The sequence below is a fragment of the Centropristis striata genome, chromosome 2 (genome assembly GCF_030273125.1).
Source record: "Centropristis striata isolate RG_2023a ecotype Rhode Island chromosome 2, C.striata_1.0, whole genome shotgun sequence".
In the NCBI taxonomy this organism is placed as follows: domain Eukaryota; kingdom Metazoa; phylum Chordata; class Actinopteri; order Perciformes; family Serranidae; genus Centropristis; species Centropristis striata.
In genome coordinates this window covers 38,494,885-38,511,314 of record NC_081518.1, presented here as the reverse complement: position 1 = coordinate 38,511,314, position 16,430 = coordinate 38,494,885, and the positions used below count along the sequence as shown (strand labels likewise).

General features: G+C 40.8%; 2 protein-coding genes across 2 annotated transcripts; both read left to right on the top strand.

Moving 5' to 3' along the window:
* Positions 1 to 1,888: 1,888 nt before the first annotated feature.
* Positions 1,889 to 7,323, top strand: cplx3b (complexin 3b). Its single transcript, XM_059360008.1, has 3 exons — positions 1,889 to 2,412; positions 6,259 to 6,346; positions 6,511 to 7,323. The coding sequence occupies exons 1-3, from the start codon at positions 2,255 to 2,257 to the stop codon at positions 6,733 to 6,735; spliced, it is 471 nt and encodes a 156-aa protein (XP_059215991.1). The 5' UTR covers positions 1,889 to 2,254; the 3' UTR covers positions 6,736 to 7,323.
* Positions 7,324 to 12,149: 4,826 nt separating this feature from the next.
* si:ch1073-459b3.2 (growth arrest-specific protein 1) lies at positions 12,150 to 16,055 on the top strand. The gene has a single exon (XM_059346842.1). It carries the CDS (start codon positions 12,675 to 12,677, stop codon positions 13,422 to 13,424), a length of 750 nt encoding a protein of 249 aa, XP_059202825.1. The 5' UTR covers positions 12,150 to 12,674; the 3' UTR covers positions 13,425 to 16,055.
* The last annotated feature ends 375 nt before the right edge of the window (positions 16,056 to 16,430 follow it).

Sequence of the window (16,430 nt, the reverse complement as noted above, 5' to 3'; positions counted from 1 at the left end):
AGAGATTTAAAATATTCCTCACACACACACATGTAGGTGATATTTTTAGAATTGAGGCGTTCCAGCTGAACACTGCGTCAGACCGTGTCATGCAGAACCACCCAGCGTTTTTAATAAATCATCTTTTCTGGTGATGGAAGTTGAACTATTCACCCGCCTACCCCATCAAACACACGGAAACATGAGAGGAAGTAGCACAGACAATTCTATAGGAGGCCTAACAAGCATAAGACACTAATATCATAAACTCACTTGTGGGTACTACAGATATGTGAGTCACTACAGGAGTATTATGGTGACGCAAAATTTCTAATTTTAGAATAACAGCTCCAGTTTCTGAATGTTAGGGACAAGGAATATTTACAAGGACATTAAAGGCATACTATGCAGGGACTGTTGCTGACTGTTTGTAAACACAACAACCATACTTAGCACATGATGCATAATACATGGTTGCCCAGAAGTTGGAATAATCTTTTCAGACACAATCCTCTGTTAATTGTGATTTCATTTTCATTGTGATATGTTTGTAAGAGATTGATTAATTACGCTTCGAGAAGATATACACTTTATCTGTCAAAAATATTTTATTCATGCTTTATCGGCAACCGTAAATACCCAGATCTTTTAAAAAATCCCGGATTTTCAGCTGTTTTTAAGATCTATGGGGTGGCTGTGGCTCAGTTGGTAGAGCGTCCATCCAGTGAACAGAAGGTCGGTGGTTCAATCCCCGACTATGGCAGCCTACATGTCGAAGTATCCTTGAGCAAGATACTGAACCCCAAATTGCTCCCGATGCTGCATTCATCGGTGGCAGATGGCACCAGTGTGCCCTGGTAGCCTCGGCCACCAGTATGAATGTGTGTGTGAATGGGTGAATGAGCGTAGTGTGTAGTGTAAAGCGCTTTGGATGAAAGCTTTATATAAGTGCAGCCCATATTGGGCCAATATGGCTTGCACACTAAAGACTTTGTCAGCTACTTTTGGTTTAGCACTTTGATAACTAACTTCATAATGTGAATAAAATGGTAATGTTAATCTGCTGTTCTGTCGGACCAAATGCATTAAAACTTGTATTGGGAAACAAGTCATTTTGGAGGGTTGTGATGGGTTTGTTTTTTTTTTTAAATCCATTGATTTACAGACGTTTCTTTATCAACATTAAGTCTATAGGAAAAGTCTTTCTGGGACACGCCCAGAAACTGCAATTCCATTGTTTCGCCACTACATTAAATCTACTACATTAAATCTACAATTTATTTGCATCCTACCGGTGCTCTGTCCACTATTTTCAGAACTTTGTGCACTAAAAGAGACGCCCATAAACGTCACAAACACAGAAAGATGAAAATAGGGCAGAGGGCAGGGTCTTCGAAGATACAGACACACTTCCACACACTTCTCCTGAGTTATAAATGAGGACTAAAAGGGATTACTTAAATGAGTTTAAACATTGTTTCTCAATAAAAATCCTGCATAGGATGCCTTTAAATGCGCACGGAGGATAGATGCTCTGATTGAAATATGCATTTTCTTCATAATTTCAGTAGCAATCCGCTTGATCTTGCATCAAGCAAACCCAACTGGAGAAGACAGCGAGTCATCATTTCTAAGTGATTAGGGCCAATAAACTGAACTCATGCCGTGGGTTAATAGACAGCCATTTGACTAATTTGCAATTAGGAAGCTTTTTGTGTGTTGACAAACTGTTAGGCTCCAGCGCGCAGATGACCCTAAGACAGACAGAGGCACCAAAACAGCCAGGAGACACTGAGGCTCGTCACGTGTTGTTTGTCCCCCTCCAGAGTCCTGCCTGACTCCATCGCGAGTTATAATCAGACGGCGAATCACGGGAGCAGCCCACGATGCCGACGCGCGCCATGCAAGCGCACACTCAGTCCGGCGGTGCCTGGGATTGGGTGGAGGGAGTGGTGGCTGCGGACGGACTCACAGGATTGGTAGAGTTCAGCGCCAAACTTGTTGACTCATAACTGAGCAGCTCCACTCCATCCTTCACGGCGCGGAGCTGTCCAGGGCCAGTGGTGCTGAAACTGCCAGCTTCCGACTCTCAGCTGGAGAGATTTTTTTCCCCCCGACGGTTTGATTTCTCCCACCGAGCCTTTAAAAGTTACACGCGCTTTGGTTTAAGCGTCACTTGGAGGATATTTCATCCACCATCACCGCTCTATCCAAGAGCGCATCCAAGCCTTCAACTTCTCAGCCGATCAGGTAGAGGACTCTCCGAGGCGCAGCCATGGCTTTTATGGTGAAACACATGGTGGGAGGACAGCTGAAGAACCTGACAGGCGGACTGACGGAGGAGAAACCCGAAGCGGAGAAATCAGATGCTGCCGCGCAGGGGATGACTCAAGAGGAATTTGAACAATATCAGCAACAGTTAGAGGAGGAAAAGTAAGGCAATGATCGAAGCTTGTGAATGTGAAGTTGTGATGAAAACCTACAGCTTGTATACGGGAAAGCATGGCGTGCTTAAACAGCGCGTTTTTGTGTGTAAATAGCAGAGCGCTCCCAGTGTGCCGCGCGCTTTTTTACGCATCAATGCAATAACACGAGCGCTCCACACACAGCTGCTCCTCTCGCCCAGGGAGCTCTCGGTCTCTTAGCTTCGGCAAAATGTGTAGCGCCGTTTTTAATTTGGGATTCCTGGAATCATTCTTCCACGGAAATGTCTACAGGGATATGTGCCCGAGGCGAAACATGTTCCTATTGATGTGCGTGCGAGTGAATAATGAATCACACTGAGCGATAAATAAAGTGGGTGAAGTAAAACCTCCATTTGAATAAAAAAAAACAACCTGACTATTAATTCGATTTTTCTTTATAAGTCGTCTTGTAAAAGTTACAACTCAAGATAGTTGCGATACATTTACATTATAAAATGTATCGCCGCCTAAAAAAGTGGATACATTAAATTCAGATTGGTATGGCCTCTATTTTACCTCTAATATACATATTTACAGCTGTGATTCCATCTGTGCACCTTGTCACGCTTGCTTTTATCAGTTAAAGTTGTGTGTCTCGCCTACAAAAGTGAATTCTTGACATGTTAATGTTCCCTAATTTACATTTGTGCTATGGTGTTTATCTCCTGGGCCATTGGGGGACAATAATAAGGTAACAACAAGGTCATTTGGCAAACAGTTCACCCAGCAGGCACCAATTCACTATTGATTATTGTGATGCTTCCCTCAGAGCAGGACTCCACATCACATTTTAGATGTTTCCGTTCAGATCCAGATTATTGTCCATTAGATTTACATAGAGTGGGAATTTGTGTTTGGCACTGGCATAAAATACAACACACAAGAAAATACACGAAAATAATGCCTTTTAAAATCTTGAAGTGATCCAGTGGCAGTAATAGAAGTGTGGATTGTGGAATGGATTGTTCTCCTTCTTGCATGCAAGTCCATCAAAACATCACATGATGCATGACACATAGCCATATTGAACGTTAAATTAATAAATGTACCTTGAATTAAGTGATGATTGCAATGTCCTAAAAAGCCGCCTTAATAACCTGTATGTTCAGTTTCCTGGTCATAGAATAAGTAGGTGAATAATGTTGGAAACTGAATTCAGACCATGGTTTTTCAGAAAAAAATCTAGATTCTGATTATATATTTCAGTTGTTTCACAAATTATAGACATCTTAAGCAAAGCTGCTTGCTCTTTTCTAGGATATATTATCCTAGATGCAATTTATCCAATTGTTTCCATTTCCTGGCTCATCCCCACCAACACAAACACATTTTGTGCCTCACAGTACCATGTGCAGACATTTTAAGCACAAGTGTGAAGTGAAGTCCTAACTCCAGCAGCATTAACACTCAGCTCAGCCCACTAAGCGCCACAGGAGCCATGGCGAGATGCTTAACGCTCTGCCGCCATAATGTGACCTTCAGTGGACGTGAGTTATTAGTCAGAGGTGCTAAACATGAGCATAGATCACAGAGAAGCCCATAGTGCTCAGATTAAAGCAGAATAAGGTTGAGGGGGGTGGGTTGCTCACACTGGCATGTCACATGTAGACATTTTATCACCCTCAGCACCCGGGCCACAGTGACAACCCTGGTCATCTGATGCCCTTGAGAAGGGAAGACACATTGGCTGCGAGTGAGCGCTACATGGGCCCATGTGCCATTCGGCGTTTGGCCCACTCATGTTAATACAAAGTGAACTCGGGCTCACACAGACAGCTCCATGAATGCTGCATCTCCAGATAAAACGACCTTCCCCTGACACATTGGGTACAAACACTTTGCAAACCATGCCCGTGGTCCTCTAGTCAGTGTCCCCTCGCCTTTACATTATGCTGCTGATCTGATCCTTCTAGGCATACATGCAACCTCTGCCACTGTTGCTTTGAAGAATATCTTCTATTTAGTAAGAAATGCCTACTGTATTTCACTGACTCATAAAATGTGGTCTTCCATCACTCTATTCATGCTATGTTTTGCCTCAGGCCTTAGAGGCACATTTGTTAAGCATTATGTTGACTCATGATGTTCTAGGTATGTCAGCAAATGTAGCAATTTGCAAGGGACAATTATAAACTACACTGAAGCCATACATTTTCCAGTGACGTTTAGTGGAGAGAGATCTGCCAGCAGCTTGAAGTCTGCCCTCTGCTGGAGGCATCACATACTGTCGACTGGGTTGTTTTAAAAGACAAATAACAACAAATAAATATTGCACATCCTCCAACATTTTGTTTCTCAGAGACAGATGTGTTGAATTAAAAAAAACGCCTCAACGCTTCACTTGTATGCAGAGTCAGACTTAAGGCTATTATAAATATGGTTGGAGTGTCATCTTTCATTTCTTAGATGTTTTGCCTTAAACTACAGACAGTTACGAAGCTCTTTTGATGGTTTCCAGCCTTAAAGGAGCCACTGTAAGGAAATGCATGCAGTGCTGCACAGCTAAAGTCATGTAAATCCAGGCTGTGTGTGTGTAGGAGTATGAGTTGACAGTTGAAAGTGGGGGAGTGGTAGTGAGTTAGTAGGTTACCTCGAATAGTCCACATCCCAAGAGGATTAAAATCTCTCAGAGGAGAGCTGACTGACAGGATGCTGCATCTGGGGCTCCGAAACATAAGCACAACAGCTCTTCCTGTTTTTCTTTCCTTCATGGCATCACTGCTGTTGCTGCTCCACCTTCTGCTGGCTCAACACTCTGTGGTTAGAGTTTAGAGGAGACAAGGTAATGATAAGCTCCAAGGTCCAAGTCCTGCAGGAGCCTCATGACGCCCTGAAGCAAAATAAAACTCACAGTAATCAACATTGGTTTTAACCATTTTTTGTACTGTGTGCCTCATGCAGGAAGCAAAATACGAAACAATTCAATTGATTCCTGGGATTCTCCAATATTTTCTTATTTCTGCTCTTCTCTTAGTTGAGATAAAATTGTACAAATGGTCAGAACTGTTTGCACGTCTCACACAGCATATAAAAATCACAATAATGATATAATTATATTTTGATTATTAGATATTATAGATTATTATATATTTACATATTAGATTGCTAAATGTCTTAGCTGGGTTATTCCTTTCCCTGTAATGTCAATAAAACACTGATAAAAATCATATTTATTTGAAGTTTTTTTTAACAGTACATCAATACTGATTTTTTTAGTTGTCAGCTTGTATAGTGTTCAGGGGGTGCTGCCTATGCTAATAAACAATTATCTATCTATCTATCTATCTATCTATCTATCTATCTATCTATCTATCTATCTATCTATCTATCTACCTATCTATCTACCTATCTATCTATCTATCTATCTATCTATCTATCTATCTATCTATCTATCTATCTATCTATCTATCTATCTATCTATCTACCTATCTATCTATCTATCTATCTATCTATCTATCTATCTATCTATCTATCTATCTATCATTATGACCAATTATGTGGGATTCATCATTTAAACACACCTGAATCAGACCAGATTTTGTGGGTTAAGAATGCTTTTGGTGCTTCTGGAGATTAATTATTTTCTTCTTTTAACAGATAATTAAGAAAAAAATAGGAGACAATTTTAAGAGAATGTTGCTGCATGATACCCTATATGTTTTTTGTAACATTTGGGAGGTATCATTCCTTAAATAGCCTTGCTATATCAAGCTTCCCATGAAAGCGTGAATAGAAATACATTTGATTTAAACTTAGATGTTCAGTGACACTGACACATTTTTTGCCAAAAACTATTTTTCCTCCCTTCTTGCAGACAGGAACGAGAAGCCAATTTTGCCCAGAAGAAAGCTGAGAGAGCCACAGTTAGAAGTCATTTCAGGGACAAGTACAGACTACCAAAGGTAAATTCACCCAGCTCTACTTCTGTAAAGAGAACTTAGGACAAAGCACCAGATTCTTGTAGAAAAGTACTATATTTCTAGAAACAGTGAGGATACCATGGGATATAAAACCTTTGTTGTGTTTTCTCTCTTGTCCTCCTGTCCTGTTGGGTTTCTACCTTTAGAACGAGGTAGATGAGACCCAGATCCAGCAGGCGGGGGATGATGTGGTGTTGCCCACAGAGCTGGCCAAGATGATCGCTGAGGACAACCAGGAGGAAACACACAAGCAGTCAGTGTTGGGCCAGCTGTCAAACATCCAGAACGTGGACATCGACCAGCTGAAAGACAAAGCCCAGGCCACGCTGGAAGACCTCAAAAAGCAGACGGAGAACTGCAGTCTCATGTGATCTGCACTCTAAGTCCCACAAGTTTAGAGTCTTACTTGTACTAATATTTTTCAAAGGCTGAGCCGCTCTGGAGGTAGACATATTCTTACTGCTTTAGCGGAATTTCAGTTGGCAGAGCCACATAATAACAGTTTTTCTAGCTGTGCAAAGTTATACAGAAGCCCTGCAGAAAAGAAAGATGATGAAGCTGAAATCCAAGACCGGAAAAAAGGAATTGTAGCTATAGCGTCACCGAGGTGAGCTGGTTAAGTTAGCTTTCCTGTTGACTTTCAGATCTCCTAAAAGTCATGAATGTCATCCACATTTTCATTTAAATTAGCTAACTTGCACTCTGAAAGACTTATTTGGCTCTTACTGTTGAGATTTAACCAATTAGATTATTTCTGTCTTTAGAGCAACTCCTCCTCTGAGAAATATTAATCTACTAAATCCTTTACTCCCTTCAGTCCCTAACACCCTCAGTCTCTGTAACTCACGTGACCAGTGATAGCAAAATAGGATCTGCAGATGAGTTTTCAGGTGTGTGTGTGTGTGTTTGTGTGGTGTGGTGTGTGTGTGTGTGTGTGTGTGTGTGCGCGTGTGTGTGTGTAGATTTCCATTGTTTCCACACACACAGCAGATGATTTCACTAATTAACACAGTGAGGTAGGAGATCAGCTGCTCACACACACACACGGCTGACACTGGCTCATGTGAGGACGCCATGTGTGTTTTGCTGAATTTGCGAAATTTGGTCATTTATTTAAGAAGACATTTGTCGGGTTGTTTATATTCCATGTACAAAAGCACAAAGTCATAGAAATGGGAAATATTAATCTGAAGTAACAAAAGAGGCAGATTTTTGTCATAAGTAGCTTACTAATGTTGGCCCCCGGAGCCCTGATTAAACCTCCCTGCAAGCTGCATTAATCTTAGTTTTAATCTTCTCCTAGACATATCATTATAAAGTTTGGTTATTTTTTAGAAGTTTTTGTACTTCAGCGTGCCTTGGACGTCCGTACAAGGTTGTCTTCTCTAGAGCTCCAACATCTGTAAGCTACTTTTTACGAAGACGGGCCTTCTTGTTTCTTTGTTTCTGCAGGAGATTTCTTCAAAAGCAACAAATCATTTGTGAGGAGGCAGAAATCATGCCTTAGATGTATGGAAACCCATTTCTGTCACAGTGATGAAAAATCTTTGAAGTCATTATAATGACAAACTTTAAAAACATAAACTTTCTCAAAATTATGAGAAACTTTTTTTCAAAATAATGAGATAATGATTATCTTTTGAAAATGTTTCTCATTAGTTTGAGATACTAAGTCATTATTTTGACTACCAACTAACTCCTGGATATCCTAGATCATTTCAAGAAATATTTTTATTATTTTGAGATATGAAGTCATTATATAGAAAGTTTTTCTTCATTTGTAGATATAAAGTCATGAGATGTTGATCATTATTTCTAAATACTATGTCATTATTTTTATGAAAGTAAGTTTTTTTGAGATACTAGGTCATGATTTTAGAGAACATTTCTCATTTTGAGAGACTTATTTTTAAATAACATTTATTATAATATTAAAATACTAAGTCATTGTTTCTAGACAAGTCATTATTTTCAGGAAATGTCTCATTATTTTACAAAACTATAGTATGTCATCATTTTGAGACACTAGGTCATTATTTCGAGAAAGTTTTTATAATAACTTACCAAAAGTTTTCATCAGATTTTGTTCTTTAACTGGCAGAAATGGGCTTCCACATAGATGTGCTGCATTTTATATGCTGGAAGAATTGTCAGTACAATAACCACGCTCCTAAATTTAACCTTGCATCAATATGGAGCAAATCTGTGTTTGTGCTGCATCCAGAGGTTAAAACATTGAAAGCTGCTCAGATGAGAGAAATGTAAATGCTTTAGAAGTCGTATGCCAAAGCCTTTGTTGAAAACACTTTGACCAACATAAAGGAAATGGCACTAATATGTCAAACTATGTAACTGTGGTGTGAGTATAAATCCACATACAAATATTTATGTTGTGTAAGACGTAAATGTATCTGCTGCTCGCCAGTACTGTCAACAGCGGGCCGTTCTTCGCTCTGTTTCCATCAAGTCGCTCGGTCTCGTAGTGTCGTCACATGACCTTTGACCTGTCCTCCATCTCATTGACCCCTGCGTCTCAGTAGTGCCGTTGTTGTGCTGGTGGATTTGTGTTGTTTAGACGATGTGATACGTCAAGTGGTGTCTTTGTAAAAAAAAAAATGTGGCTGAGAGTGCTGGTCGTAGTGTTACGTGGCACACAGTCACTGTGGGCTTTACTGCGTAACTCAGTACTCCGTCTCTGTTGATATCTAGCCAAGTGAAGGCGTGGGCGAATAAAGAGAGGATGTTGTTGATGTTGTGTTACATCCATATACGCGACATTTTGACAGTGTTTGACTTTATGTAGCAGTGCTGCTGAGGACGATGTCAGCTTTGATCTCATACCTGTCCCCACTTTTATTTTGAAGGAAATATGGGCAAACAGTTATCGACTGTTTCGTTGCTGCAGGTGCCACATCACTGCTGAATCAAAGCTGAGTCTCAATTACCATGGTTGTCATCATATGATAGATAAACAATATATATTCATAACATTTTGAATAACATAAAGCAGATGAAAAGTTGCAATAAGTAATTTTATAATAGAACTACTAGAATATATCATGTCTGATCATGAGACAATATTGATCGGTGGAACAGAAGCCATAAACACTGCTTTGTATGAGTGTGTGTGACTTGAAATAATAATTCAATAACTCAATAATAATATTCAAATGTAATTTTTTTGTGTTGTCATCCTGTGGAACTGATTGTTCAGGAAATGGCTGCCATGACACGCAGTTTCTTCTTGTTCTTTGTTTGACAGTATCTCTATCATTCTGTCTCTGAAAGTATTTCAGTGATGTTTGAGTTTTAACTGCAATAAATTGATTTTTAGGATAATGAAATTCTGTTCTTTGTGTGATTTCTATACAGGGCTGTGACTGTATGTGGTAAGTTGTCAGAGGTTTAACTGGAACAGCAGATGGAGACAAAAATATGCTCACGACTACACAAGCTTCCAATAGGGAGGCTGCAGATAGACTGACAGATGTCAGTAATGGGATGCTGTGGTCAGTTAGTAAAAGATCAATTATATAATTTAACATTCTGTGGCAACAGTGCAGTGATACAATGAGTCTGTGAGTTTGTTTTAGGTCGAACTTGACTATGACATCTCAAGAAAAGCAATTTAATTGAGAGTGCCTTGGAGTTTTCATGTGATTTTTGGCTACATGTATCCTTATCAAAAGAGCACCTCAAACAAGCTCAATTTGAGTCCAGGAAATGTTCCTCTCCAAACATTTTTTGAGATTGTGCATGTTTGTATATCCTCTTGAAATTGACTTGCCTGCTGGCAATTTAAGTGGTAGGGGTAGGATTAGACCAGAACAACTTTTTGGAGCCAAAACTTATAACATAAAAAATGTGGGGATAAACTAAAGTAAATGAATACATTGAAACATTTTTTTTTCAATTTTCTGAAATGTGATTGTTTAGCATATAGCTGAAACACAACCTACAGTACATCAGCTCAAATACACTTAAAAAAAGACTTTAAACTTAAACTTAATTTAAACTTTGTATAAACTACTTGTTAGACTTTATGGTGGAGCTGTTGTATTGAATAACAATATATTGTATGGCTGGACCGTATAAGTAGAACACTGACTTTATAAATATATGTAGGTGGATTTATGGAAGATGTATAAAATAACACAGTGTAGTCTGATAAAAAATATTGCTGTTGATGTTTAGGATGTAAAGATTGTAGCTCATTTTAAACACACCTGTGTGATCATGTTTGAAGCTTTCATTTGCAATGATAAATTGGACCTTACCTTGCTCTGCATTCTGGTGTTGCTGGTATCTTGTCCACGTGGAATACAAACCTAGTTCCAAAGACGCTGTGAAAAATGTAAATAAAAACATTGTATTTCATACATATTTACTGCATGTATTTCATTCAGAATTCAGATTCACTTTTTTGGAATCAGGGTTTTTTGTAGACATGAGACCCTTTGTTTTTGTTTTTTACATATATATACTTTATGTCTAATCACTGGTGGACTCAGGGGAAAGGAAATGGGGGCAACCATCCCATTTGACCCCCATGAAACATTATCAAGTGCCCCCAGGATGCCTGTCCAGTGGAAATAATAAGATTAATTTCTTAAAATAAAGAAGACATGAGACAGTGCCATATTGGCTGCTACATGCTAGAAAACGTCCTGCTTGCTGGTGCCCCACCACATGAAGATAGTGCCCTTTTCGTTTTTCCGCCACTGGGTCCAATGCTAATTCTATGCATCTTTTAGATTCTGAACTGCAGCTATGTCATATTGTAGTCTTGAACAGATCTCAAGTCGGGCATCCATCTGGTTTCGTGGAACTTGTGCAACACTGGCACAGCCTCCCAGTGGGGGGAAAACCTGAAAAAAAAACAAGTTATTTACCATTTGAATGGCAGAAAAGCCTGGGCTGTTGGTAGTTCTCAAGTGTGGTGTGAAAGGGGATAGCTGTAAAATATATTGATGCTGAAACCCCTCTCTATTGATAGGCCGCAGTGCGTGGACAATCTTCAGCCTGGAAAGACACTGGGCCACTGCATGGCCAATCTGACACAATTGGGGTGAAACGGTCCAGAAAATACTATTCTCTCCCATTCTCTTCCATCAATCGGGGCTTAAAAACGGTGCAGAATGAGAGGCAGGACGGGGAGTGGGGGAAAGAGCGACAATTAGCGAGAACCTTTGAGTGAAAACTCTCAACGGCGACGCAGTTATCACAGAGGCTTCCCCCCTGTTCTGTTTGTGGTTAAAAAGGACCAGATTTGTTTTTCTGCGCTGAAAACTGAAGCAGTGAAGTTGCAGATGTGAGCTTCTTGCAAAGGAATGCGTTTTGAAAGCCTCCCCTGCCCCCCTCCTCCATTTCACTTGTATTTTGCTACAAGAGGAGAGGGGACCACACAGATGCAGGGAAAATCATAAACATTTTTATCCAGCCTATCTCGTCATGTAGTGAGAGGATTTGTGCGCAGAGCTGTGCTGCTGCAGGCCTGGAAATGGGTCCCACGGCTGACTCCTCAATGACGACCAATCGGTGGCCAGGATTGTAAATGAGAGAGAGAGAGAGAGAGAGAGAGAGAGAGAGAGAGAGAGAGAGAGAGAGAGAGAGAGAGAGAGGAGGGGGGGGGACTTTTCTTTCTTTTTTTTCGACAGAAGGAGGGGTGTGTTGGGGAAATGCTCAGTGGACCGTGAAGCGTAACAGCAAGAAGAGGGACAAAGACGCACATAGCGGGACAAAATGCGACAGACAGAAACCTCTTCCAACTAAAAAAAAACAACAACACCGGAATGGATGGATGGTAAAAGTAGTCGAACTGGGAACTGGAGTCGAAAATGGCAAGTAAGATGAGTTCAAGTGTACAAACGGAGTTGCGGACAATAACTGTGGTTAGAGTGCGCGTTAACTTTGGATAACTCTGCCAGCGGCGCGTTTCAGTGGTGTCCACCTCAGATCTGCAGCGGTGGATTGGAGCACACACAGGCTGCACTTTGGAGTATGATTTCCTACGTTTGAACGGACATGCTTCCCGGAATGCGCTGTTTCTCCTTTTTGCAGCCACGCGTGGTGATTTCCCCGAGTCAGATCCTGACTGCAACTGCTGCAAAGCTCCACAGGAGGAGGCAAAGTTAACTTCTATGATCATTTCTAAAGTGTGTTTTCTTCGACTGGGCTGCTAACAAAAGTGGTTGGTTGCAAAACGCATGTATGGAATACTTATGAACTCCAGCCTGTGAGTGTACATTGTCCTGATCCTAATGTGCTGGTGGAGAAAGTGCACGTCACCGAACTAGAACTCCATCCAAGCATGAAATGTTGGTGCAGCGCCCTGGCACTTCTCCCATGGGTGCTGGTGGCCTTAGATGCCCAGCTAATCTGCTGGCAGGCGCTCCTCCGGTGCAACGAGGAGCCCGAGTGCGACCTCGCATACAGTCAGTACCTAGCAGCTTGTGAAGGTAACATCAGAGGCACGAGGAGGCAGTGCCCGAGCCACTGCATCAACGCGCTGATCAGGCTCAATCACACCCGCAGCGGGCCAGACCTGGAGACCTGCGACTGCGCCCAGGACCAGGAGTGCCTCGGCGCCAAGCGAGCCATAGAGCCGTGTCTCCCCCGCAGACACCCGAGCGATGCCGGGGGGATAGGGTGCATGGAGGCCCGGCAGCGCTGCGAGGAGGACAGCAACTGCCACACCTCCCTCACGGCCTACTTGTCATACTGCGGGCAGCTGTTCAATGGCAGGAAGTGCTCCTCCAAGTGTAAAGCCACCATTCAGCAGATGCTGTTCATCCCAAATGGCATGCTACTGAACCGCTGTGTTTGTGATGGGGTGGAGAGGCCTTTCTGTGAAGTGGTAAAGGAGAACATGAGCAAACTTTGCTCCATAGGAGACCACATTGTTATTTCAGACCAGCCTGATGATGACATCTATGAGGATGAAGACTATGACCCTAAACATGACAGAGAGGAGGTGTATATTGATCGTTCCTCTGCTTCCCAGAGGTTGCCCAGCTGCATGACTCTCCTGTTTCTTCCTCTTGCATGGATATTATTCTGAGACAATGGCTACTAGACAATTTGGTTGGATTTATAAATGACAGTGTGATTCAAAACCTCTGTTCATTCGATCCCTACGGGGAGCGAAGAGTCCAGCTGGAGTTGGTATGGAATTAGTAAAACTCTTCAGCATGGCACTAGCTTGCTGGCACAGGATTCAAACCCAGGTCTGCCGGATAACGGAGGCTATTTTTTCACCCCCAGTCCTCCCTGCCATTTCATTTTAGTTGCAGGGCGACAGTGAGCACAGTAGTGGTGTGTGTCCTCTCCACAACCGTACAATTTGCATAGTAATTCTTCTCAGAGCACAAAACTGCCTTTTTTGATTTGTGATTCAAATCTTCACATAGATGGCCTTAAAGCAAACTGCTCACTTTTTTGCCTGTTGACAAGAATGTCAAATATACTTTGAGGTGATGATGAGAGGAAGTGAACCACAGCAGACTGGTTGCAGGGCATTGCCAAGTTGAGTGCCTTTAAACAGCTCCTGTTTGTTTGGTTTCAATGGTACTTGGAGTGTGGCTTTATTAAGACCTTAGACAAACATTGGACCCATCCAGTCTCTGTTTGCTCTGCTCTCCATTTCGGGGGCCTCTACATTGTTGCAGCAACGACACTTCAAATATTTGTGGGAACAGCCAAAGGACAGGCAAGGGTGTGGGATCAAGTACTGAAATTAACTGAAGCGCCTCTCCAGCACTCTGTCTGGGGCCCATCCCCCATGTGAGATTGTTTTATTGAACTTTTCCTGAGACACCCCCCACCCCGTCTTCCTCCTCTCAACTGCCTGCCCCCTTTCACGCCTTTAAAAGACCCCCGACTTTATTACTGCTTTCACACTGAAGCACCTAGTCAGGAAAGACTGTCTGTTGCTGGTACAAATGGGTCAATTTATCATAGCGAGAGTTTGTCCACAGCACTGCTCATTCCACAGAGTGAGTTTACCGCATAAGTTAGTTTGATTCACTTTCAGTTAATTTGGTTGCTGAATTTGTTTATGGAACAAAATCAACTGAAAATGAGTCACAGGGTTGCAAATTTGGTTGCTGAATTTGTTTATGGAACAAAATCAACTGAAAATGAGTCACAGGCCCTGATTGGACACTGCTTGGCTTTGTCTTATATGGCTGAATTCGATATTCAAACTGTGATTTGCTCAACAAAATTGTTACAATAGGTTTCCTTGAGCTCAGCAAACAAAGACAGTACATTAAGGATTCATATAAAGTCTTAAAAGTTTGGAGAAATGCTTGATTTTAGCCATTATCTTCTCCAGGTCAGGAATATGATTGCATTTGAATATACTCCTTGATAATGCTTGAATTTTAACAGGATCTGGTGTTTCATCTACACAATCACTGTACACACTCATGTAAACTAAACAATCCTGTCCCCATATGAGTTTTCTTGTCTCCAGGAGTCTCACACCAGATGAGCTAAGCTAGCTAATAGCTAAATAACTCCTGTCCAGCTGGCAAAATAATTGCTGTGGGTATGAAGGAATTCTGTAAACATAATTTTTCACAAATTGCATCTAAAGTAACAAGATTTGAGGATAAAAAAATGTTATGTTATGGATGTAATAAGAAAAGCATGACCAAACACAGGGTCACACTCAGCCTTATTGAATCTCCAGTTCAGCAACAACAAATCAATCAGTGGATATAATAAAGTTACAACAGGAGCAACAACATACTCACTCATCAGTCTGGTATAAACATACATCATACATAGGCTGAATGTATGTTGATATTTTGTGTCACAGTGTTTGTTAAAGGAGTGTGAGTGTACTAGGCTACACGTAGAGTGCTTTTAACACACAGGATTGTACTTTACACAACACAAACTACAAATGAAACTCTAATTAAAGCAAAGAGATTGAGTCCAGTTTACAAATTTGCTGTACTTTTTGAGCTTGGGCTGGGTATCGATCAAACATGTGGCAGCAATCTGTTCAATACCGGTTCCCGAATTATGTTTTTTTCTATAACCAATTTTATAAAATCCATTTTAACAAAATGAAAATAACATTACAGAACAAATCTTTGTTTACCCAGCCCTACAGAAGGCTTTTATTTTGTGTGTTTTGAGACAAAGAACAATTAATCACAATCATTTTTGGACCTGCTTTGTATTATTATTATTGAGCAGCAAACATGGCAAATGTTACCTGTCCCATGGTCCACACCAATGGTCCAGGAATTTTGAAGCAGCAGTCATTTCATTTCATTCTCATTAAGCTGTTTAGAAAAAAGGGAAATTAAAACAATATATTTGTTATTATTGATCACTTGTAATGAAGCTGCCGATTTGTGTCTTTGCCACTTGAAATTGTCTAAACTAATCTTTTTGTTTTGTTATGAAGTCTTGATAAATGTTGCTAAATGTTAAATTATGAAGCTAGAATATGAAGATTGTGTATATATTTTACAATTATATGCAGTAAAATGAGCCCACAGTCACTTACAGTTCAATACAATATGAAGACATATGTAGGACAGATTTTGTGCACTCAAAACCTGACATGATTTAGTTTTTCATCTCATCTTGTGGGAACATAGCAGTAAACACTTCAGAGCAACGTCTTCCATGTGGGAGGGTGAGTTTTATAATAAAATGTTTATGAGCTAAAGCTGTGTTATGATGTGATTTGTCCACAGAGAGATCAAGAAAGAAAATAAAAAAGATCAGTGACTTTTCAAAGATTGGTTTCCCTCTGAGTGCTGTAATCAATCCCATAAGATTTGCTTATACAATATTTACAAATGGCTGTTTTGGGTGGTGTGATATACAGTAATTCTTAAAACGAAAAAGCAGAAAATCTCAGACTTTGTTGGAAACCGTCATTCTCAAAATCAGCCAAATGACTCCAAAGTAAGAAGTGAATGTGGAATGCTTCACTGTCCAATATTTAAGGGATTAGATCAGTCTAACTGAAAACTGGTGAGGAATTTTAAGTGTCTCAAACCATCCTCATTGAAGCGAAAAGACAAATCAGAATCCGACT